Here is a 26,000-nt window from a genome sequence, read left to right on the forward strand (position 1 = left end):
TATTCTTGTTGTGACTATATATTTTAAAAGCACTACTTTTCCAGCAAAATACAGATACATTTTTACAAGAGGTTTAAAAGCTGGAAATTATTCTTCCATTCTGAAAAAGGCTCATTTAAGACCTTAGCTCTTAAGACAGATCAATCCCAAATAATAAAAATAATTTTAAAAATTAACAGTATTATTTTATAAATGAAAACTTCTGTATTTCCAGTGCATGATAATTTCCAGGTAGAAAGAAGGAATTTACCCTTATGCTGTTTGCATTAAACACCAGCATTTTAAATTTATAGGTGCCAATTCACTAATCCCCTGCATCTTGCAGAATAATTTACATGAATGCAACTAAGAGCCCATTCCTGAAGGAGGGGTGGAGCTCTTTAGGAGCTGGCTTGACCCCTCGCCAGCATAGGTGCCACTTTATCATGGAATAAAGTGGCACCTACCCCAGTGTGGGGGCAAACACGCCAGATCCAGGAGCTGTGGAGCTTCGCCGGCCCCCACTGCCAGCGCAGCCACTCCGGGAACTAAATCCCAGAAGAGAATGCCCGTGCTGGTGTGGGAGAGGCATTTCTGGGGCATTCCCAGGGGTGGAGCTGATGTTAGTTAGCCTTCTAACCCATCTCACCCTGGGAATGCCCCTCGCACAGCGGCATTGCTACGACATCTTTTTGGGTGTCATAGCCTCGTTGGTCTTTTCCTTTTTGCTTTTTGAATACCTTTTTACCTCTGCAGTGGCTGGGAAGCCTCTGAGGAGACAGCGTGGATGTGCTGCTACCGGCCGCCGTGAAATACCCACTTCCTCAGGAATGGGCTGCCCGTATATTGTTTTACACCCACATATCTGCAGCTTGATTGGATGTACGTTTACTCAGAAGGAAGCCACAAACAGTTCAATAGGACTTGTTCTCAAGTAAGGTACACATACCCTTTACAGTGTAAGGCAACAACAAAGTGAGTCTACAGAGCATCCTGGGGTAATAAAGCTAAGTCACTGGGAAGAAAGGAAATTCTCCCACCCTTGTACAGGTCTTCACTACATGGAGGCCCTAGCCACACACAGAACTCTAGTCATGTACTATAGCTCAACAGATGCTTCATAGCCCCCTACTGGAAAAAAGGGGATTCATCAAACAAGTATGGCTAGTACGCTCTGTTTAGTCCTGAGGCTGCACATTGTATAGGCCTGCAGTAAAGTTCTTGTACCACATTAATCCAACATGCTCATATTTTTAGAATAATGACTTGAGAAGGTCACAGTATGCTTATCTTTGTATGTAAATTAAATATGATTTCACTCCTACTTTCATCATTCGGAAATCCCTGCAATTTTACATAAAGCCATTGCGACTACCAAATATCTCAGTCAATAGTATCAAGCTACAGGACTCATAACTGAGATGTAATTTCATAAACTGTAGTAATACAACTGGATGACACTGATATGTGCCTGATATTAGGGGAGACTGGTGAAGGGATGTGTGCCATAAGGATTAATCCCTTCGCTCTGTCCTCCCTTTCCAATAAGGACTTGGAATAACAACATGTTTCCACTCCATGGTAGCTTCTGATACCATGTCGAGGGAGGCATGGGAAGGAACATTTCCCCCCATTTGCTTAATAAATATCTCCCAAAGTATTTAAGTAACTTTGTAAACATACATGAGGATTCAACAGGCAGTAAAAGTTATTCTAATTCCTGAACTCAGGGGCAGACTTCCTTTGGTCTGCCGTGACGCTGCAAGTGAATAAGCCGTGACGCTGCAAGTGAATAAAAGATTGGGAACGAGGAAAAAGTGGCTCCAGGCACCACAGGGATTATGGAGAGTAATACAAGTTACTGGCAAGCCTATTGAATAACAAAAAATATAGTTTAAATCAATCAATCCATGCAAATAGAGATGAAAACTCCTGTCAGCCAGGGCAGTAATGTCACGAAGTTCATAGTGGTTGGGGAATTGCGAAGTGATGATGGAGAAACCCAAGAGATCTCTCACCCCTCCAGTGGGTGAAGAAACGTGGCAATGAACTTCAGATCTCCAGAACATGCGCTTGCTTGCTTTCTTCTCAGAAGAAGTCTGGTTATCACTGAACACAGAGCAAATCAGGAGAGCAAAACGTATAGCCCATCCCAATTCTCACTGCACCCAGTTGGGGGGGGGGGGGCGACGACTGCATTCCTCCAGAACACAGCCTTAATGGCTTTATAACTGGAAAGTGTATCAATAAAAAAACTACCTCACAACGATGACAGTTATGAACGGGTGCTAGAATTAAACATGACGTGCTAGTGCAATAGGGCTCAAAGTCACAATTCCCTTGATTCTGACATGATTGCAGGGATATTATCTGATCCCTCCACTTCTGTTACTCTGGTTCTCTAGCCTGCAGACAGTAACTTCCTAATTTCAGCAGGAAAGGCAGGGACTCTGCCTCTTTGATTAATCAAACATGCTGAGGTAGGGAAACCGACCGTTCAACTTCAGCGAACAAGGCCTCTAACTACAGCAGGCTGTGTTAAGCAGTGATCTTCTCCCTAACTAAAAAACACAACCCAAGGAGTGGCATCCTTCATGCTGACATCCACTCAAGTGCCATTGGCGTAGCACCTAGGATGGAATGCCACCCTTTCCCATGCATCTATTCTTACTCTCAACCTGATCAATGACCAGCCCCTCCAAGTGTTATCTCCATGATTCAGTGTACGGGACTGGCCGTTTGAGCCACAACCCCTTCTCTCCTATACTAGAGGGCTGAGATCACAAGGTCCTCTTGTTTGGCAGGGCTGGCCATGTTGCTAGTGGGAGTGGAAGTCCGGATTTTCTCAGTAGCTAGGCATTCCTGGCTACTCATGCCTGTAGGAGTGATGTCCATAAGCTCTCCTGAAGAACTCAGAGGGAAAGAAGGGGAAACCGATATGCCTGAGGAGGGATCTGTTGAGCCAGCAAATAACCTGGGAGGCTTTGGGACTAGGTTGGGCTCATACTGTGCTCTAAGCAGGATCTCCTGATCACTGACAGACTTGGGCATCTCAGCAAAATCACTAGTGCTGTCTGATACCATCATGCAATAGATGTCCTGGAAGGAGCTGCTTTTGCTGTCCAGATTGAAGAGGCTGTCTATAAACTCAGCAAACTCCAGCACTTGTGGACTGGGGGCATCACTGAGCCGCCCATTCTGAAGGGTTAGTTCCTCCCGAGCAGTGAAGGAGACACGATCTATGTCACTGCCAGCTCCTTCATCACTGCATTGCCGCTGAGGAGAGGTGCCACCACTGTTGTGCAGGGCTTCAGGAGGCTGGGTCTCCTGGGAGTGTTTGGAAAGACTGTCAGCAGCAAGCAGCTCTGTCCTTGAGCTGAGGGAGGGGTTCTCCTCAGGGATTGCTGGATCAATATAAAAACAGTGAGTCTCATCTTTCTCCATGACTGCATGGAGGCTGGGAGAGCCACGGATGCTACGGAAACCAGAGGAGCGCCTTGAATCGAAACTGTAGATTGACTCATTATCTGACAGGCTCTCCATAGTGGCAAGAGGAGCGCGCCGGTCCTGCAGTTCTACAGACAGGCGCTCCTTGGTGTCTAGAAGCAGGAGCTCCACAGGATCCTTCTGCACCGGAGACAGAAGCTTGGGGTCATAAAACCCTTCCAAACTGATTTCAGAATGAGCCTTAATCCTGCAAAAGGAGAATACAAAAATGTGAGACTCGTGCAAAGCTGCATTATCAGTTACCAGAACAAAACAAAGAAGCACTGCGGACATGACTCCTTACTTAGGACATCACGATATCCACCAACATCACAGCAGTTATCACACAGCAGGAAGGAAAAGGCTGCCAAAGGCCTTTGGGTAGATCTCTCTGGGAAACCAAAGCCATATCCTTACTTAGTGCTGCTGTTCCTTCTCTCCGCTGCTATGTCTCCGATCCCAATCTGCACAGAGGGTCTACTAGGCAGGGGCTGATTCTGGAAGATTAACTCCGGGTTGAGATCCACTTCTGTGGGACTCACCATCACTTTGGCTGCAGAAAGCAAGGCTGTTTTGCCCTTATTGTAATTCTCCAGAACCTGTGCAAAGCAATCAGTGGAGAACAGCTTTGCTCAGTTACTGTGTCTGATCTCACTTCCTGAATTGTCTTCACACCTTGCAAATCAATTGACTACTCTTCCCCCCCCCCCACAAATCTACAGAGGTTAATAATAACAATGGTCACAATCCAGAGAACCATATGATTATTTTTTGCCATTTCACCCTCCCACCCAACCACAGTAAACAATTTTGAAATACGGTGGACTTTCCCAAAGTAGTTATGACCAAGCATTGCTATTCCATGACAAAAAAAATCTCAAATGTTAGAAGAAGAAGAGTTGGTTTTTATAGCCCAGTTTTTCTCTACCTTTAAGGAATCTCAAACTGGCTTACAATCACCTTCCCTTCCTCTCCCCACAACAGACAGCTTGTGAGGTAGGTGGGGCTGAGAGAGTTCGGAGAGAACTGTGAGTAGCCCAAGGTCACCAGCAGGCTTCATGTGAAGGGGTGGGGAACCAACCCAGTTCTCCAGATTAGAATCCGCCACTCATGTGGAGGAGTGGGGAATCAAACCCATTTCTCCAGATTAGAGTCCACTGCTCTTAACCACTACACCATGCTGGCTCTTCTATCAGTTAGCTTGTCAGTACGTGTACAGTTGCTATTCCATGCCAAAAAAATTTCAAATGTTAGCCTGTCAGTACGTGCAAGCCTTTGAGCAATCTCTGGATTGTGGCCAAGTTTTTGTAAAAGTTACATTGACATTTGTCTGAATTTAAAACCTGGCTTTGCAAATGCAGATCTACATTGCACATTTCTTGGGACTACAATCTAAAGATGCAATTCTTTTACCATACTGCCTATTCATACTTCAGTGATCCACAGAGACATAATTATCAGATCTCAGAAGCTAAGCAGGGTCAGCCCTGGTTAGTATTTGGATGGGAGACCACCAAGGAATACCCGGGTTGCTGTGCAGAGGAAGGCACTGGCAAACCACCTCTGTTAGTCTCTTGCCATGAAAACCCCAAAAGGGGTCGCCATAAGTCGGCTGCGACTTGACGGCACTTTACACACACACATATACCTCTCTGTATCTAATGAGCCTAAGTTAAAGCACGGTAGATTTCAGATTATTATTAGGGGAAATATCCTAATACCACAAGAAGTTTGACTATGGAACCAGTTACTGGGGGGCAAAATTGATCTCACTGGAGTCTTCAAGCAGAGGCTGGAACAGTTATCTGTTGGAGATTATACCACCTTGCATTTCCTGCAGGAGACTGGACTTAATGGCTTGAAAGGCCCTTCCCACATCAATGTTTCTATGTGTGATTCTAACTCACTTGTCCAATCCAAAAGATCCACACCAAGGTGCTCAGAATAATCTTTCTGATTCTTCTTCTCTCACACTTGGTACCCCAAAATCAGATTGCCAATATTACCTTGTTAAGACCTTCCATGACCACATATGGTAAATGTTCATGCAGCATTGCTGGGGAAATGATCACTTCATTAAAAGCTTTGTTGTCACCCCAAATGGCAAAATAGGTGGGTTCCTCCTGATCACAGCAGCTGAAACAGATGTCATGAAAGGCAGTCAAGGAAAAGCAAGGAAGGAGAATCACAGGGCTGGAAGAAATCTTAAAGGATGGCTCACACAACCCCATCTCCTACGGCAGAATTCTCAGAGTACTATTTCACACTCACATTAGCTACGCATTAACCTTCACTACAACTTAACCAACATTGTGTTATAGATTGCCAGAAGCAGAGAGCAGGAATAAACAGGGTCCATCATACCAGAGGTGTCTACTTGGTTTAAGGTTCATAAAGTATCTCCTCCCTTCTACAGTATTATCCAATACTATGTAACATCATATGCAAGTGCCAAGAAGCCAAGGGAAGTAATGACATGATAGCAGGAGTTCTAATGTTGTCATTAAACATCAAGCCTGGCTTTATTCCCAGCTTCACTTACCAGCAGTGCTCTGCAGGATGGTTGTGAATCACATGAATGATCCGCCCGGGAGGATAGAGCGGCGTGCTGGCTGACAGGGCAATGGTTAAATCACTGGGATGGGTCCAGAGACGATGACTAGTCACTGAATTCACTTCAAGCTCTTCGGGGAGCTCAGACTTGGGTATGCATTTGGTTGCACCCACAATGATTCTCCACTGTTGAAGGGAAGAAAAGGGAAAGCAGATTTTTTTCTCCACAAAAAATAACATGGAGCAAAAACAGATGAGACAGAAAAGGAAGGAAACATTTAATTTCATATTCTGTTATTTGCTTCAGGAATTGAATTAAAGAGGTGTAACTGTTTAAAAACGATGAGTCTTACGTTTGGATTTAATGTGTATGATACAGGAAGGAAGGCACAAAGATACACGTTTTCCTTGTTTCCTTATCTTTATTTTTAAAATAAGCATAGAATAAAGAATCTTACTGAAAACTGATTCATGGAACTGGACATATTTGATCCTGAATTGGTGCCACGGGGAAGGAATTTACCCAGGTTTCATTCAAGTTTCTAATTATATCAAAGAAAACTGCATCTAGCTCTATAGGAACAAAGCTCCTAGTTTTACTTGCAGCTTGTGATGCCTTGAGTCAGGTGGTATGTGAGCTAATCTATCAGTTTTCAGTTATAGTTCAAATTGGACAAAAGTGTAGCAATATGACATCATTAGAAAAGAAGAAAAGTTGCTCTCTGGGAGGTAGTTAACATTTAACAGGGGATATCTGGAGTGCATGGATGAAGAATATGCATGGATGAAGAATATGGAATCTCCAATATGCACACAGTGATGTGGGGTGGAAAAATGTCCAGAAAGTTTTCTGATGCTATATTTTTCTGTGGAAATATTTCCACCCTACATATGTAAATATAGGAAGTTTGTTTACAGTTGTCAAGGGTGTTGTGCTGCAAATCAACCATGTTAGATGGGCTAAATGTGGGATACGAATTATGGGCAAACCCAAGTGCTTATACATGGTTTTGCTAAAATTATTTAAATATAGCTAAAATTATTTAAATGTTTACATTATCTGTTTAGAGTAAAAAAAAAAATTCACATTCACATTTTCCTAGAAAACGTGCATAAATGCACACAAGTATTTATTTATGTCATTTATAGGTTGCCTTTCTTGCAAAGATATTGAAGAAATGATAACCTAAAAATAAGCAAGCTGAAAACTTAACTGTTGGCTTCTCAGACCTCACATTATCAAAAACATTTTGCACTTTGATCAAGAAGAATACTAAAATTACTGTCAGCATATAATTCCTTTGCATCTCAACAACACCTCATTGTTTTAATCTCTGCTGTTTTATGTGATCCTCTATTTCATATTTTCTTCTTTTGCTTTGAATTTCTCATATTGGGTTATGCCAGAGAATGCCCTACAAAACATGACTATCAGCTTTCTTTAAAAAAAAAAAACTCATGAGAGATGTACAACTGCAACAGCCTCCTAAAGACTTCTTGGCTCCTTAAAAAGGTAAAGGTACCCTGTGCAAGCACCGGGTCATTCCTGACCCATGGGGTGATGTCATATCCCAACGTTTTCTAGGAAGACTTTTGTTTGCAGGGTGGTTTGCCAGTGCCTTCCCCAGTCATCTTCCCTTTACCCCCAGCAAGCTGGGTACTCATTTTACCGACCTCGGAAGTCAACCTCAAGCCGGCTACCTGAAACCAACTTCCATTGGGATCGAACACAGGTCGTGAGCAGAGTTTGGACTGCAGTACTGCAGCTTACCACTCTGCACCACGGGGCTCTTGGCTCCTTGGTGGAGTATTAATTAGTGCAATAGCACAGGGAACAAACAAAGAGGATACTGCGAACCATGTGAAAAATATATTCAGTCAGGCAGCCATAATCTTTTAATCCAGGAGTAGTCAAAAGGGAGGAGACAATGGCCATTTATGCATGGCTGTTTCCTCATAGTCACCCCGCCGACTACTTCGGGGCTTTGCCTTGATTATGCATGCATTTTCCCTCTGTCAGAGGTCACCTCACTCTCTCCTTGCGTTTCCATGCATTTTGCTGTGTTTTCTGGATTTGTGTTTAGCCAGCATCCAGAAAACCAAGGCGAAATGCGTAGAAACAGGCGGGGGGAGCAAGGCGACCTCTACGGTCGTAAACTGCATGCACAATCGAGGCAAAACCCTGAAGTAGTCGGTGGGGTGACCGCAAGGAAACAGCCATGTGTAAATGGCCAAAGGCAAAGCAGCAGTCAAGGGAAGGCACCAGGACATATAACCTACTGTGCAAATATGCTTCAACTGACCCAGAGGCCAATTTGAGATTTCTATCTAATCTCATTTTATTACAATAGACATTTAAGCAGTAAAGTCAAATCCAAATTTAATCTGAGACAGTTTTTAACAAATAGGTCACAGACTACAGTACAGGTGACACACAGGGCAGATGCACATTAAATTCATAAGATATTGTGCTGGGTAGCAAGCAATCAGAATAGATAGGACCTACACTTTAGATAAATGAAAATATATTGTTTAGGCAATAGCTGAAATACAAATATATCATAGACCTGGAGAAGCTACAAATAGAACAAGAAATCTTAAACAAAACCCACAAGCACTGCAAGGTGCAGAGGTCGATAGTGAATAACCTCAGGTGATCAAGTCCAAATACTACAGATGGAATGGTTTACTCATGAGTAACAGCAATACACTCTGTATGGTGATATTCAGGAGGATATAATGAATCTACTCCATGAGAGAAGGAGCTTCTAGAGGCATGCTGCTGGACAGTGCAATCTTAAAAAGACTAACATCAGGGGTGTTGAACTCATTTGTTATGAGGGCTGAATATGACATAAATGTCACTTTGTTGTGCTAGGCCATTTGTACCATAAAATTTAATGCCAGGTACCAGAGATATAAACTTTATAGAAGACACAGTCAAAGCCAATTAATGATATTATTGTTTATTTAAAATACAAACATGCTTAAAACAATAACACTGTTAAATAAAAGAAAATACTGTAAGAGTGGTTTGTTTGAAGCATGTTTGTATTTTAAATAAAAAATAAAGTAAGAATTAATATAATTAAATGGCTTTGCTTGTGTCTTCTATAAAGTTTGTATCTTTGGTCCCTGGCATTAATTTTGTTTTTTTTAAAAATTAAACTGAGGTGGGGGTGGTTGCCTTGGTTGGCAAGCACGAAGTGGACTTGCCAGCCCAAATCTGGGCTAGGGGAGGGGTGGCTGCCTTTGCTGGTGAGCCTGCAGCCCTCCCCCAGTCCAGAGAGACAGGGAGAAAGAGACAAAAAGAGTGAAGCAGACAGGAGGGAGAGAAAGAAAGAAAGAAAGAAAGAAAGAAAGAAAGAAAGAAAGAAAGAAAGAAAGAAAGAAAGAAAGAAAGAAAGAAAGGAAGGAAGGAAGGAAGGAAGGAAGGAAGGAAGGAAGGAAGGAAGGAAGGAAGGAAGGAAAGGAAAGGAAAGGAAAGGAAAGGAAAGGAAAGGAAAGGAAAGGAAAGGAAAGGAAAGGAAAGGAAAGAAGGAAGGAAGGAAGGAAGGAAGGAAGGAAGGAAGGAAGGAAGGAAGAAAGAAAGAAAGAAAGAAAGAAAGAAAGAAAGAAAGAAAGAAAGAAAGAAAGAAAGAAAGAAAGAAAGAAAGAAAGAAAGAAGGAAGGAAGAAAGGAAGGAAGGAAGGAAGGAAGGAAGGAAGGAAGGAAGGAAGAGAGAGAAAGAGGGAGGAGAAAGAGAGAAAGAGAGAAAGAAAAAGAGGGAAAGAGAAAAAGAGGGAGAAAGTGAGAGGAGTAAAAAAGATAATGAAAGAGAGAGAGAAAGGGAGAGAAACACAAAGAGGGACGGGGGAGGGCAGCTGGCTGGGCAAGCGAGGCCGGAGCGGCCCCAGAGGCCCAAAAATGGACGGGGGAGAGTGGCTGGCTGGTTTCGTGGGTCTGCCATGGCCCCAGGAAGCCCAGAAAGGAATAGGGGAGGGGGGCTGGCTGCCTCAGCTCCGCGGGCAGCATCCAGCCCGCAGGCCACATATTTGACACCCCTGACTTACATCCTTCTAAGCCCATCGACTTACATCCTTCTAAGCCCATCGACATCAATGGATTTAGAAGGGTGTAACTCTGTTTAAGATTATACTGTGAGTCAGGCATTGACAACGGAATGAATATTGCATTTAACCAAAAGGAAGACTAGTGTTCCCCCCACCCCCACCCGCAAGTGTAACATCAAGTAACAGGGGGCAATTTACATTCTTACTTGTTGTATACAACTTTTTTTAGGGGGCCTTCTTCCTTTCTGGTAAATGTAGTACTCGGAGGGAAACACAAGTGTCTATTCACAATGTATATGTGGGGTGACACATTCGGTTTCCTTAAGCCATCTTATTAATTCAAAAATAAAATAAGAACACAATCTGTGTCAAGTAGAGAACACAAAAAAATTGTGCCAGTCAGGAGATCAAGCTGGTTTCCACTGGTAACATTTAAATATAGAAAAATCTCCCAAACAAGTGAACTGAAAACAAATACCTACCTATTTCTAATGTAGAAATGAAAGCCTAAGCTAAAGATAGAAAAAACGCAGCCAAGACTTACCAACAGCTGCCCATTATGGACGCAGGGCACAGCTATGAGAAGGAAATGGAGCCTAGCAGCTGGGGAGGTTTCTCCTGGCTGCTTCCACCCTGCCGCGTGCTTGCTGGGTTGATCCGTCCCTCCTCAGCCAGCAGCATATTGCTGTGGTGGAGGGGGGTGGGCTGCTGCTCAGGGAAGGGGGGTGGAAGCATGATGCAGGCACACCTGCGTACTTCTGCCCCACTTGGCCTGTTTAGGCCCTCACCCGACCAGCGCTCAGCCTTGTGTGCTGGCCCAGCAGACACCCACCCTCGCTCCTTATGTTCTAATGGTTTTGTTCTGTTCCTTCGTCACAGCTTTCAGCAGTTTTGGCATTGGGCTGGATCCATTTATGGGGAAGATGTGCCTGCTTTCCCCTATTTGGGGACCTCCATAAGGGGTCTTGGAGTTGAGTTCTACTGCTGATGTCCAGTTCGGGGCATCATTTGGCTCCACTCACAGGTGGCAAAGGTACCACTTAGAGATCTTTGTCCTAGTGGAACCACTAATTTGGTACTTCATGATTGTCCCCCAACACTCAGATTGGGGATTGTTTCATCAGCTGACAGGGTGGACACCCGATGCCTGGATCCATTCCCTATGCTTCGCCAGTGCTCCATCTGCTGTAATCAATAAAGCTGTGGCCTTTGTTTACCCACTTCCTGGTTTTATGTGTTTACTTTCTTCATTTCTGCACGGTGCTGCTTATGCCCTTGGGACTACTGATGAAGCTGATGAAGAATATTTCTGGGCAGAAAGACATATGGAGACCAATCAAGGTGCCTATTCTGACATGGCAGTCAGAAGAGAACTGAGTGGGAAGGTGCTTGCTCCTCTTTTCTGGGCATGCATGGAGGGTTAAAACGCTTCCTCGAGAAGGGGATTTAAACACCAGTTCCTTGACTGGAGATCTAAAATATTCCATAGCTCCTTCTGTACAGGTACAGAACCCCTACCGTCACACTGCAATGGAGACCTTGAAGAAGGAGCATCATTTTTTTGCTATTTTAGGAATTTAAATGGAAAAAAATCATTTTATTTCAGCTAGCCTTGAATTCTTCTCACCTTTGGTTTGTTACTTCTCTGGAGAACATCAAGAAGCTGCCGGCGAAATCCCTCCAGTTGTGAGAGACCAATCCTGTGAGACAAATAATATCAGATGCAATGAGGACAAGAGGACAAGTGTAACTATTGTGAGAATCATATAGCCAAGAAACTATAGCGAGGTTGGTTCAGAGAAGAGTTACCCTATAGCACAAGAAAAGTGCATACAAATATGAAAGGTAATATGGTAAAATGCCCTGACCTGGATGGCCCAGGCTAGCCTGATCTTGTCAGATCTCCGAAGCTAAGCAGGGTCAGCCCTGGTTACTTTTGGATGGGAGACCACCAAGGAATACCAGGGTTGTTGTGCAGAGGAAGGCACTGGCAAACCACCTCTGTTAGTCTCTTGCCATGAAAACCCCAAAAAGGGGTCGCCATAAGTCGGCTGCGACTTGACGGCACTTTACACACACACACACACAATATGGTAAAATACAACTGCAGGAATTCCATGACCCATCAGAAAGACATAAGCAGGTAACACTGCAGGTAGCCCAACATAAAAATCCACAAGCATAATAAGCAAGGCTGTTAACTAAAAATATAGAAAACTTATGACATAGAGGTGTGAAATGACAAAGGCTAGAGAAATGGGGGGGGGGATAACAGGTTCATGTAACCAAGAAAATGATTCAGAGACCTCAGATTTCACACAGTATGAACATCTAAAGGTCCACTATTCAAATCACCAAAGATGTGCAAGAGATATTTTCATATAAGATAATAAAAATAAACTTTCAGTATTTTTCATGCACAGAACTTAGAAGGTGAAAGAAAAGGGGTATCTCTATCTCCATGGAGAAATTAAGCATATAGATGTGACTGATTAATCTGAAGTCAATGGAACACTGCTAGTCTATAACCTTGGACAAGTATTACTACGGTGTCATATTTTTTTCTGGGCCAATAACAGTAAGGATTTCGAAAGCATTTCATTACCTTCTTGCTAGGATGATCTGTTAACAGAATTCTGACTTGGCTTGGGGTGCACCTATTGACTACAATCCACAATGAACGTTGCCACTCCCAGGCTCTTTATTCTGCATTCTTATTGGCAGTCAGACTTGCCTCCACACACCAAATTATCAACCAGCCACTTGAGAATGACATGGGAATTACTTTTACTTCTACCAATTAAAAGTACTATGAAGTGTTTCTTAACTACAGTCTATCCACCTAGGCCAAGCATGTAAGATATGAAAAGAAAATTATACACAACTCTGAGATTGTGTTAGATGAAACACACACAAGGTAAGGAAGAAAAAACCACATAAGTGTGAGATGAGATGACACAATATGAACAACTCAACACACAGTACACAAGTGTAAGATGACACAGCTCACATAATACAAAGACAGGTGTGAAGTGACAACACTCATAGCTCAAGATATAGTGCACACGTGGGAGATGACACAGTGGATATAGCCAGGCGACAGTTCACAGAAGTAAGATGGCTCAGAAGAAGTGACCTGGGAGAGAGTACAAAGGTGTAAATGACAGCACAGATAACTAAGGAAATGGCACAGATGTATCAGTTGCCACAAAGAAAATAACTGTGGATTCAAAATATTGGCTTTTCCCACTTATATAGGCAACATATAGGGGAGAAACATGCCAATACACAGGTGTATGATACATCAATGTATGTGTTCAGCTAAAGACACAGGTTCTACAGGAAGATACAGGAAGAGAGGGATAAGTGAGAAGCACATGAGGATTGATAAATGGGAAACTGGAAACAGATACAAACAAGGATATTTAAGTTAAGATACAGATAGCTTTGGTACATGATAAGGGAACTGCTTGCTGAAATTAGAAGCTCCAGACTTCTTGACTTGCCTAGGTACTAGATCCTTGCCCAGAACAACTGCAGTCACAAACTCTTTGGAGTACTCCATGGCATCTTCACTAGAAGAGAAACAGGGGCAAAAAAGAAGTTGGCAAGAATAGACAGGCAGAAAGATACACTACATATCCAGTTAATTATCTGAATCAAAAATGGTCCAGTTTCTGTGTAACAATGAAACTGTGGTTTCCTCTGATTCAAACATCATAACAAACTTTGATCTGTTGTTGGAGGGCTTAGCACACAAGCATGAGAACTTCAAGGCATGCTCTTCTAATAACAAATGATGGCTTGTTATTATCTGTGAACAGAGCCAGTGTCTGTTTTAGAAGGCATTTACACATTACTAATCTAGAGTACAACTGAAATATGCATTAGATCACCCTTTATCTGACATATATCCAAATCCACAACCTATTAAAAAGATGGAAAGTAAAGAACATTCTATTCCTTTTTAAATGGCAAACCTACCAGATAATAAGGAAGAGAGCAATACCAGAATGTCAACCCCACAATGCATAACCTGTATTGCAGAGTTCAGTGAAGCGACCATCAGTTCATCATTCAAATCTATTTCTCCATTCATCTCTTTCTAAAGCATGAAATAAAATGAAGTGCCTGAAGTCTACTTAGTAGTCTACTCAGTACTCTAATAAGACTGTAATGCTCTGGAACTGGTAAATCATATGACCCTGTAGACCCCAAACAGACACATCATGAGCACATAACATGAAAGCACATCCTAAGATTAGGATTAACAATAAAATGTGCCCATAAACTATGTAGTACTATTTTATTCTGTCCTTCTTCTGCAGTGCTCAGGGCAGCATACTCCCCTCAATTTCGAATAAGGACCATACCCTCAAGATATATAATAGGAAAGGACCATCTAGAATTTAATTTCTTTCAGGATGAGTCTACTGAATAGTTCCTTTGAGACTCCATGGCCAAATATCCTGTAGTGATCCGCATCATTAACTATGTAATAAACAACTATGCCCATTTAGATTGCCAATCAGGGGCATGCTTCTACGCTTTCAGAAGGAGGAGCTCTCCTTTCTTGGGCAATAATTTCCACTCTGGGACAGAGGCAGCATTAGCTCCCACCCCACAAGGGCAAAAGCCAACATCCAGGGAACATAAACATCCTGAGAATTGCAGCGCACATTTTAATAAGTTGCAGTGGTAAGTTTGAAAGTGTGGTCTTTTATGCATGGCTGTTTCACTCGCTGTCAACCCTCCAACAACCTCGGGTCTTCATACTGATTATGCATGCTGTTTCCAACTGCAAGAGGTCGCCTTGCCTTCCCCCTGCGTTTGTGTGCATTTTGCCTGCGTTTTCAAAGACCTGCAAAATGCAGGGAAAAGCAGGGGGGAGAGCGAGGCAACCTCTGACTGTCAGAAACGGCATGCATAATCAACACAAAGTCCCGAAGTTGTCAGAGGGGTGACAGCGAGTGAAACAGCCATGCATGCATAAAAGACCTGTGTGGACAGTGACTGCACAAATCTCAGAAGGCAGGAGGAGCCACAGTGACACTTGAAACAGACAAGAGGGAGTGCTTGGTCCAGCTCCCTGTCCCTCTCATGCCTAACAGATGCAATACAAATCCATGCAACTGAACTGAGCTTTTCAGAGTTTATTCTGCTCAAATAACTGGCCTATTATTGGCACAAGAAATGTCTTTAAAAATATAACAGAGTTATTGTTATACTACCTAAACAATAACCAGTATTACAGATTATTCTGTGTGATTTAGTTTGAATTAAAATAGTAGTCTAAACCAAATCCAGTGAAGCTGGACTAGATGCATAGTGACACTTTACTATCTTTATAACACTGTGCAACAGAAAACAAGAGACCGAAATTAGCTAATAATCTTTTAACTATATGTTTTGCAGACCGTATAGGGAGATGCTAAACATTTCAAAGATTGACAGGATAGAAAACCACAATAGCAGCTTAACTAAAGTTAGCTTCCCCTCACAAGCCAGCATTCTAGACCAGGACTTAATCCAGGCTTAGAATTCTGGTTTGTGAGAGAGAAACAAATTCCAGTGAAGCTGCACACCTGCATTTGTATGCCACAGTTAGCCAGAAAAAAGTGGTAAACAGATGTGCTGAAACATGTAAAATTCAAAAAACAAGAACAAAATCAATGTAATACCTTTTATTGGGACCAACCAAAATGACACAAAACACCGTGCTAGTTTTAAATCAGGATTCTTTCATCAGGCTCAGAAGAAAGACACTCATGAACATTCTGGCTTCATGTCAGCTTGATAAGGTGATATGACAACTGAATGGAGCCACAGTTGGGTCCAGTTTAAATTCCTTAAAATTCTTACAATCATTTATTTCTAATTACTTATCTGAAGAATGTTATACCCAATACTGCTGGTGTCTCTAGGTAAGGCACAACAGAAATTAATAAGTAACTATTAATGTCTGCAATTCACCAGTCTCTTTTTTTACTAAATATAAACACCTACCTTAAGAGCCCACCAGGGGGAGAGTAGGCATAGCATTTTAAAGATGGATACTGGGGACGCAGCAAAAAGGACAGAATGGCAGCTGTGCCTGCTCCCAGGGAATGACCGACTACAATGAGGCCATAGTGCTTTGTTCCTCTGCCCTGAAAAACAAAAATCCAGTTAAGACACCTGAAGGATTTGGAAATCCTTTCCATATATGAACTCATACTCTGTCCATACATACATACTGCTTGTCACTTCTAGTACACACCCAAGCACCCCTATGACCATCATCTAACAACGGCAGCCAACAGAGATCAGATCTTTCAAAGGGCAGTTTCCTGATGCCCTGTTTTTATCTTTCAAAGACTCTCCTGATAATTCCAAATATGATTTTAGAAACTGGCAGCCCACTGATCATCTCCAACAAGGATGGACAGAAAGCAAGCTCTACCTAGTATACACCTGAGGCTCAAGATCTTCACAGTAACTGTTGTTAGTAGAATTTCATAACTTGCATATTAACAAGCGTCTTATGTACAGAAACAGCTCAACACAAACATATTGTTCTCTCAACAAAATCACATGCATTCTCTCCCATCCACCTCTTTCATGTAGTCTGATGCAAAAGAAAGGCAAAAGATTGCAGAGCACCATGGGATTGCCTCATAATTGTCATTTGACTGTGGCATTCATGGGCTGTTTTCTTTTTCTGAGTATTGCTAAGTTCTTAAAGAACTTGCAGTCTGTCTCTAGACAATATACACATAGTCCACTATCACCAAATAAAAAACGTCAAGGCACTGCATGCACACTGATATAATGGAAAGGTTAATTTACTCCGCTTGTGTGCAATTTGTTAGCAAGGCTCAAGCAAACCATTTGAACAGGATGCAGAACTGAATTCTGGCTTTGTTTTTAGCACTTTGGGACAAGAACTTTTCTACAACCCTTTTCCCTTCTAAGTTCAATTATTTAAGTTTTCCTGCACTGCTTCAAGAAACTGTTTTTCAGGACAATGGATTATTCATCTAATGGCCAAGGACAGCAACAACTCTTCCAGGTTTTGAGATAGATATAGTGGGATCTAGTAATTCAGATATAACATTCAATAGTTAACAGGAGATTGTGGGGTTGGATCCAAACTTCCGCAAATGAAGCAAAGTACAACTCATGGAAGAGATCTTAGCTGCCTTCCCCATCTTTCTCAAAGACCCTACAATCCTTTAAAATGGATCCTAAAGATCAGTGGCCCCTTGAGAACAATGTTGGATGCACGAAGGGGGAAGGCTGCTGTTGGGAGGGGAAATTGGCTGAAATTGTCATGGAGGGACAAGTTGGAAGGGGAAGAAGGAAGCTAAGATCCCTTCTGCAACCTAAGTTCTACTTGTGGGGGTTTGGATCAAATACAGGGATGGAAGTGTGAACCGTCCTTCCAGAACATATTGCACAACAACAAAGACTCACCAAATCACGGCCAAATGCCTGAGAGAGCACCATCTCCTGTTCCAGTTTCTTTTTGATGTACTCAGCAGACAACACCATCCCCTAAAAAGGAAGCAGCAAGCAGAAGGGAAAAGAAAAGTTTTAGCAGAGCACCACAGTCTGCTTCAGCATTTTGAAGCATATGTATTGACTCAAAGGGCTAAGACCTTATAAACTTTTCATTTCTCCATAAAGATATACATGCAGGTAATAACAAAAAGTGTATGGGAGTTTCAGTAGATATATTATACACCCCAGTCCTAACAAAAATTACATGGGAGTTAATTCATTTGATTTCCATACGGCTTAGTTTCAAGCAATGTAACTGGATTTGGGCAGTTAGGAATCCTAGGAACTGTCTATCAATATGGCGCTAGAAAAATATACACCAACCTATGCAATTACAACAATGTCACAAAAGGCGCATAGAACAGCCACAATACAGTACTTCCAATATCAATATATATTCAGCATGTGTGCTCTAACAAAATACAATCCACCAACATCCTAAGTGTTCACATATACATATCCTATGTGTGTGTGTTAAGTGCCGTCAAGTAGGGCTGTTGAAAAAAAAATTCGGTATAGTTCGGATTCGGCCGAATTCGGCCCGTCTGGATTCGGGATATGCCAAAGTCTGAACTCCCCTGCTTTGGGTCCGTGCAATTCGGCGCGAATTCAAAGTTCGGAAAAAAAAATTGGCCGAATAAAGCCATTAAAAACACAACCGTGCCTTTCCGTGCCTCCAGGGGGGGGCATTTTTGGGGGTAGAGGTCCCAAACTTTCAGCGGAGCTTCAAAGGACCCTTCTTGCAAGACCCCCCAAGTTTTGTAAAGATTGGGTCAGGGGGGGCTGAGATATGGGCCCCGAAAGGGGTCCCCCCACCCTTAATGTGAATCTCTGAGCAGAGCTTGCCACCCAAGCACAAAGCTCCCAGCCCCGACAAACAGCTGAGAGCAAGGGCGGGGCAGGTGCTAAGAAGTTTGCAAAGCAACAGAACTGCAAAGCAACACTGCAAAGCAACACAACTGCAAAGCATCACGTTTGCAACCATGCAAAGCAACACCTGACACCTGGGAGTTTGCAAACCATGGGAAGGGACAGAGGCAGCTAGCTATGCATAATGAGCAGGAGGGGGTGGAATTTCCCCTTTTGCATCGGACCCGGGACCAGGCAAATGCATTCTTTAAGTAACCATTTGAAAACCAGTTTTGAGCAAGCATCAAAATAGACCTAACCGATCTTATGAATGAGGGAAAACCTGAGGACACACAACTGAAGCCCCCACTCAAACCAGGGAGAGACTCGAGGGGGCACACACACCCCAGGCAGAACAGGTGAAAGCCCCCTTTGGCTTCCCCCCCACCCACAGAAACTGCTCCCTCCCCACACACACACAGACTCTGCTTTCCCCACACACACACACAGGAGAAAAATTATAGATTAAAGCCCCCAAAGGGGTCTTACTGTGGCTGTCTTCTGTTCCATCAGGAGGGGCTGGGAGGACTGGGTAATCCAATATGATTCCATTTAAGCACGGAAGGTTTTGCTGCTCTGGAGATGCATGCACGATCGGGTGATCCATTCATCCCAATAGGGAAAAGGGGAAAGCCCATACGTATCTCGGGACCCCCTGACCCAATGTTTACAAAACTTGGGGGGTCTCTTACGAAGGCTCGTCTGAAGCTATGCTGAATGTTTGGGGGCTGCACCCCCAAAAATGCACCCCCTGCAGCCATGGAAAGAGAAAAGGGGGGAGCCCATATTTCTGCCCCCACTGAACCCATCTTTACAAAACTTGGGGGGTTTCTTAAGAAGGCTCGTCTGAAGCTATGCTGAAAGTTTGGGGGCTGCACCCCCAAAAAAGCGCCCCCTGCAGCCACGGAAATGGAAAAGGGGGAGGGAAAAGGGGTGGAGCCCATATCTCGGGACCCCCTGACCCAATGTTTACAAAACTTGGGGGGTCTCTTAAGAAGGCTCATCTGAAGCTCCGCTGAAAGCTTGGGGTCTCTACCCCCAAAAATGTGCCCCCTGCAGCCACGGAAAGGAGCAAATGTGCACAAGCACCCCCCCACCCCCCATGAGGATTTCTCTCACTCTCTCTCTCTCCCCGGCCCGGCCGCTCAGCAGCTGATTCCTCCAGTACTCAATCCTGACTGATTAGCCAGAAGAAGACCCAGCTTGGCCACCGATTGGCCGGGGGAGGAGAATGCTGCTTACTGACGGTTATGCTGCTTACTGACGCTCCGAATTTGCCGAATTTATTAGTGAACTCCCGAACTCGCTGAATTCGGCTCCCCCGGTTTCCCGCCATTTTTTAGTTTGGTTCGTCCTGAACTAAAAACTGCCGAATCAGGGGAAATTCGGCTGTTTTTCAGTTCGGGCCGAATCAAATCGACAGCCCTACTGTCAAGTCGCTTCCGACTCATGGCAACATATCCTATACACATACATATACACATACACTTAACACCCACACATAGGATATGTATATGTGAACATTTGGGATGTTGGTGGATTGTATTTTGTTAGAGCACACATGCTGAATATATTTTGATATTGGAAGTACTGTATTGTGGCTGTTCTATGCAATTTTTGTGACATACCAATATGGGGCCGCATGGTAAGAACTAGAAAATGTCAGTATTCTGAAATATGAATTAACTGGCCTAAATGGAACATTACAATATGGACAGATATAAATGTTTAGATATTCCATACAATTCTGCTATAACCTCTAGGAACAAGTGAAAGGGCGACCTTTCATAGTATAAGGGAGAAAGGGTACAAATGGCCATCATTTGAAAGTGGAAAATGGCTATCGGATGGAATCAATTAAGATGGTACAAGAATGCCCTTGCCAACAGCAATTTCCAAAGAGGAAAGAAAAATCTTACTGAAAGTTTCTGTCAGTACATGTAACAGCTGCATATTTACAAAAGTGGTTTTGAAGTGTTATTAACTATAATTCTTTCAAACAAATTTATTGAATGTAAAGCGGAAAACTTTTGTGCCTTCAAAATGCTGAAACTGTGAAACAACTTGCATGATTTTCATCTCACTGACATCATTAAAAAGCAAAAACTTCAGAAATGCAATGCCCACCACAGTGTCCAAATCCTTTATACTTACTTCCAAAGAGGCATCTATTCTTAACATAGGCAAGAACCTACTTAGGTCTATTTCTCTATACACAAGTGCGACGTTTTCAATCTGTCAGAGTAACATCTTCATTTTATAGGTTTCCACAGCCATGAGATTACACTGGTTAATATGCACTGATATAGCAACAGCTGCAGCAAATTTAACAGTTGTTTCAGCTACAACTGCTTTATAAAAGCTTGCTGTTATGTAGGGTTATTGACACCTCTGGTTTTATAGTGCATTAAATGCCTTCGGGCAGGCAAATCATCCACCACTGACCTCTGTGTTGGTATTGCATAAGACATTTATACAATTTCATTATGATGCACATGATAAAAAAATAGCTGTTGCATATTACCATAATAAAAACATGACAACTCTAAAGAGAAATGTTCTGAACGTATTTAAAATTCCAATAGATAATAAATTTATTCAGTTTTTCTAAGAAAAATGTACTCTAATTCTCACTCTTCCCTAAATGTAACTATATGCATTAGAGGGTTTTCTATATGCCACATCCAGTCTTCCTCTAATGCCTCTGCTGTCTTCCATCTCCTGGCTATTTCAGTTCTACCTATTACAAAAAAAGCTTAACACTAATCCCCTGTGATTGTGTTGATATTTCCCTTTATATGGCCCAAAATAATTGTTAATGGCTTTAATGGCAAATCATTTCTTGTAATATCCATCATTGTTTTTACTCCTTTCTAGGAGTAAACACTCTAGGTTCCCACTTCAATACATGTCTACCATGTATGAAAAAAATCTTATTTTTCTCTCCCATACCTTTTATACTTATCATTATATACAAGATACCGCTTTCTTAATTTCATCAGGGGTTTTACAGCATCTATAAATAACTTTGTGATGTTTGGGCCAACTAACATTGTTGGATTAGCCAAAGATCTTAGAGTGGATGTGGCTGCAAGAACACAAACTGGAATGTTTTTTTTAACTGCAGACACTATGTTCCATCAGGAACACTGGTTTTTGCCACCTCCATTTCAAATTAAGTTTCCAATGGACAATCAAAGGAATTATATTCCACATCCCAATAGTCTAACGAGGCTACTACTTAGAGCAAGCAATTTAATAATACACTCTCTCTCTCTCTCTCTCTCTCTCTCTCTCTCTCGACAAGTAGCTTGAACAACCACAATTTCCAGAGTTTTTCAACCTTTTTAGTAACAAGTTGCACTCATGTAGCATGTTTAATGCAATGATAAAAAATTGTTTTAAATCAAATGCCTTTCAAGGAAAACGAGTTTAGTGGTTAAGAGCGGTGGTTTGGAGCGGTGGACTCTGGAGAACTGGGTTTGATTCCCCACTCCTCCACATGAGCGGCGGATGCTAATCTGGTGAACCAGATTCGTTTCCCCACTCCTCCACATGAAGCTAGTTGGGTGAACTTGGGCTAGTCACAGTCACAGCTCTGTTAGAGCTCTCTCAGCCCCACCTACCTCACAGGGTGTCTGTTGTGAGGAGGGAAGGGGAAGGTGATTGTAAGCCAGTTTGATTCTTCCTTAAGTGGTAGAGAAAGTCGGCATATAAAAACCAACTCTTCTTTTTCTGCTTAAATGAGGGGTTAATTAACTAACATCAGAAGAATGTTCTAAATACCTTGTGCCCAAGCCAAGTGCCATGGTGACCTTCCACTGGGAGGCGCTCAGCATCTCCAGTCAGATCAGTCAGAGCATCCTGAGGGGGAAGGCCCAAACAGAACAGAAGATGAATCTCTTACAGATGCTTATGATTTGCTTGTATATTTGCAGTTTCCTAGGAACAGAGCACAAAATGGTGTATGTGGAAGTGTAAGCAGGACACAAATGTTACCTTTGGAGACAAAGTTCCTCGGATACTGATGACCACTTTCTTCTTCTCATGATCCACAGCCACATAAAAAGGAGTTTCATAGACCTGAAGGAAATACAACATGTAAAACAACCACCTGACTTATGAAGTCTAACAGAAGAGCAATACTTTTGAGCTAACTTTACACCTGTACAATATCATCATCATCATCACCACCACCACCATCATCATCAATATATCTAATTTTCAACATGGCCAAATTTGTGGACTCCAGAGACTGGAGTCATGAACAGACAAACAGATCTTTCTACAAGCCTGAGAAAAGCCCCAGGTTTGCAGAAAAATCTGAAATCTTAATTTAAAAAAACACCCACACACAGGGGTTAACACCTCCCAACAATAGAAGCAATGCCTGTAGCTTTACAAAACAAATGCCCTCTGTGGCTGTTGCTAGGCAACTACAACAGTATTGCCAGTTGAAGATTTGGTTTCTGTCAGTAGAAGGCAGGGGTGGGGCAAGGCCCTTTGCAGCACTTTTTTGGCCTTTAAGATAGGGCTCATTGAGGCCAGGCCCAGCAGCAACCTCCAAGTGCTACTACCCAACTTACATGACTCACCCAGGCCTAGCTGCTTACTAGTGTTCACCAGCATGAAAGAAAGTGTGGCACAGTGATTAGAGTTTCAGACTAGGATCTGAGAGACCCAGGTTCAAATCACGAGTCTGAAAGTTCACTGGGTGACCTTGGACTAATCACACATACTCAACCAAATCTATCTTGGAGGGTTGTGGTGAGGAGAAAATGGAGGAGAGGAGAATGCTATTAGCTGCTTTGAGTCCTCATTGTGGAGTACACACAAAGTAAATAAATAATAAATATGGCTGAAGATGGGGGTAGATACAAGGTTGGTTGGTGGGTAGCAAGGAATGAGAAAAGGAAGCAGGAAAAGGTGAGGATATGGGGGCTGCCAGGAGGAAGGAATGAAGGAACAGTGTAGGGCGGGGGATACAGAGGAAAGCAAGGGGCCTCCTGCAAGTCCTTGCATGTTCCCTACCTCACAACTGGTCCCAGACCAGTGGCTGACACTGTGTAAGCAGGCCTGGCCCAGTTCAGAACCCGTAATCAAGCAGAATTTTCTCAGGGAAAGGCTGCCAGGGGGAGGGAAGGAGGTAAAGCTGAAAATGGGCAGGTTGGCTGATAGGTTGGAAGGAGGGCTGGTAGGTGGGAAGGAGAGAAGGAAGCAGGAAAAGGAGATAAGCTATGAGTGCATTCAGAGAAGGGAAAATGAAAATAGTTGGGGAAGGGAAAATGAGATGCCCCTGCAAGTGCTTGAGGGTCCCCCACTTGTAATGACCTATTTGAATAATGCCAATGGCAACTTTAGGTTTATTGGAAGATCTTAAAAATTCTATTGAATTTATTTAAAACATTTATACCCCATGCATTCTACAAAAGTATATACAAGGTGGCTATATGCTAAACACATATACTAAATCTATTTGCTTAGCACATTGCCCTGAACTGCCTCAACAATGTTCCTCAAGACAGGGAAGGTCCCATACAGTCCTCACCGCATCATGACAGGAAGTGTACACAATGTCCACAGAAGTCATGTTTTCATCAAGGAAATGGCGACGAATGGCAATAGCATTGCAGCCACAGCAGTTATCTTCCTCGATAGTAACACCAGGAGCATACCGGGGCCGAGAGGGACAGAGGCAGCAGCATCTTTAAAAGGAAAAAGTATGGTTAAACTACCACCTGTAAAGGGAGGAAATATGAAGTACCTAGGGAAGACTATCACATGGAAGACAGTACAGAGCTCTACATTCTTGCTAATTTTATCAGCAGAAGTTAGATGGTATATTGATTATAATGTATTTATTTTAGGTTTAACAACATCCCCATGAAAAGAAGCAAGATTTCCCCACTGTCAACACATTAAATTTAATTCCAGCATCCACTTCCCAAACCTTTAACCATGGTTTGATAGATCAGGAACATGCTGGAGGATCATGCACTCCCTCTTCCCCCATCTGGTCTCTCACACTGGCATTCCCTCTTCCCCTTCCTGGTTTGCACAATAAAATTTTGGCCTGACATCCAAATCAAGTAAACCACGGTTACCACTAAGTAGGAAATGTCTCCAAATTATGCCTGTAAATCACGATTTGAAGATGATTTGCCAATCATGGCTTGGAAGCAATTCCTGCTTAGCACTAACCAAAGTTTTCCCAGTGTAGACATCATGATGTGCTATAATTTTATAAACGAAGAAATGGAGGAGGGAGGGAGGTGGAGGGAGCCCACGCGCACATGGAATGTTTCCAGTACTTCATGGCTTGGAGGATTGGGAATGTGACATCTGAACTGAGCCACTGTTCCAACATACATCATGAAGATTCAAGTGTAAAACCTTTTATGAATACATGGGGGATGGGGGGGAGACACACAAATATCTAATGATAAAAAGAAGTGTGTCAATATCTGCTTTTCACTACATATATATCCCTGAATGTTTAATCCAAGATCAGCAGACAGAGCCCCCTTTTTAATATCTCAGCTTTTCACTTATTAAAAAAGATAAAGCCTTAAAGCAAGCAAACATTGCATGCCTATGCCTTCAGGTTTACCACTTAGTTTTAAGCAGGCATTAAACTTATTTCCAAAACTCAGGAAATAAATTGGGGGCATCAGAGAGGGAGGGATCTCCCACCATTCCTCTACTGTATATTGACTGTCCAAAATCAGTTTTCTGAGAAGATTGGTGACAGTAGCAGTTCGCTTCCAATCACTAAACTTACATCTATCTTAACTTTGAAAGAACCTTTTCCTCAGATTTTAATGGAGATTTCTGATAACTTTTTTATATTACCCAGATAGTTATTTAAATTAGAAACCTTATTAATGCACATGTTCCAAAAATCTTGGAATTGATCATCCTGTCCTGACAGAATCCTCAAAACAGATTTTGTGATGCAGAAGATAAGCCTGAGACTATAAAGGACCAATTTCAGGACAGCATGTTCCTTCCTATCAGAGGCTCTTTCAACTGACCTCAGTGATCGGAATCTGCTCTCCTGGTGCCATCACTGACAATATGTAAGGGTCCACAGATCCACTCACTATAACAAAGGTCCCTCCTCTCTTTGGGGAATGTGTCTTGTGGCTTCCTTTTCCTAATCGCAGCACCCACCGTTGTCGCTCACACCATCAACCTCCTCTTCCCTCACTTCCCTTCCTAGTACCAGCAGCTGAGAAACCTGTGCCACCCTGGCCACTTTCATCCTGGGCTGATCAGAGTAGCTGTACCATCACCCAGCAGTGTCAACAAGGAGGCAGAGGCCGACTGCCGTTATACACTGCACTTGCTGGGATGCTAAAGGGTGAGAAGAGAAGGTAGATACAGAGACAGCAGAGAGGTGGATGGAGAGGGGAAGGAGAAAACAATTGCAAAGAGGCCCCCTCTCCAGCACTAACCTCAGGATGAGCACAGAGAGTT

The 26,000-nt window shown here is 42.8% G+C and overlaps 1 protein-coding gene across 1 annotated transcript in view; it reads right to left on the reverse strand.

The window, feature by feature from the left end:
- Nucleotides 1-2,671: 2,671 nt before the first annotated feature.
- The window catches only part of DAGLA (diacylglycerol lipase alpha), a 45,550-nt gene continuing 22,221 nt past the window's right edge, over nucleotides 2,672-26,000 (reverse strand). The window contains exons 9-19 of the mRNA XM_056851300.1: nucleotides 24,070-24,226; nucleotides 22,521-22,604; nucleotides 22,308-22,385; nucleotides 17,526-17,606; nucleotides 16,077-16,219; nucleotides 13,577-13,645; nucleotides 11,698-11,770; nucleotides 6,008-6,204; nucleotides 5,472-5,601; nucleotides 3,883-4,064; nucleotides 2,672-3,673 (exon numbers count right to left, since the gene is read on the reverse strand). Coding sequence (XP_056707278.1) covers nucleotides 2,746-3,673; nucleotides 3,883-4,064; nucleotides 5,472-5,601; nucleotides 6,008-6,204; nucleotides 11,698-11,770; nucleotides 13,577-13,645; nucleotides 16,077-16,219; nucleotides 17,526-17,606; nucleotides 22,308-22,385; nucleotides 22,521-22,604; nucleotides 24,070-24,226 — 2,122 coding nt within the window. The 3' untranslated portion in view covers nucleotides 2,672-2,745. The remainder of the gene's footprint in view (nucleotides 3,674-3,882; nucleotides 4,065-5,471; nucleotides 5,602-6,007; nucleotides 6,205-11,697; nucleotides 11,771-13,576; nucleotides 13,646-16,076; nucleotides 16,220-17,525; nucleotides 17,607-22,307; nucleotides 22,386-22,520; nucleotides 22,605-24,069; nucleotides 24,227-26,000) is intronic.

The sequence above is a fragment of the Euleptes europaea genome, chromosome 6, assembly GCF_029931775.1.
Source record: "Euleptes europaea isolate rEulEur1 chromosome 6, rEulEur1.hap1, whole genome shotgun sequence".
Taxonomy (NCBI): domain Eukaryota; kingdom Metazoa; phylum Chordata; class Lepidosauria; order Squamata; family Sphaerodactylidae; genus Euleptes; species Euleptes europaea.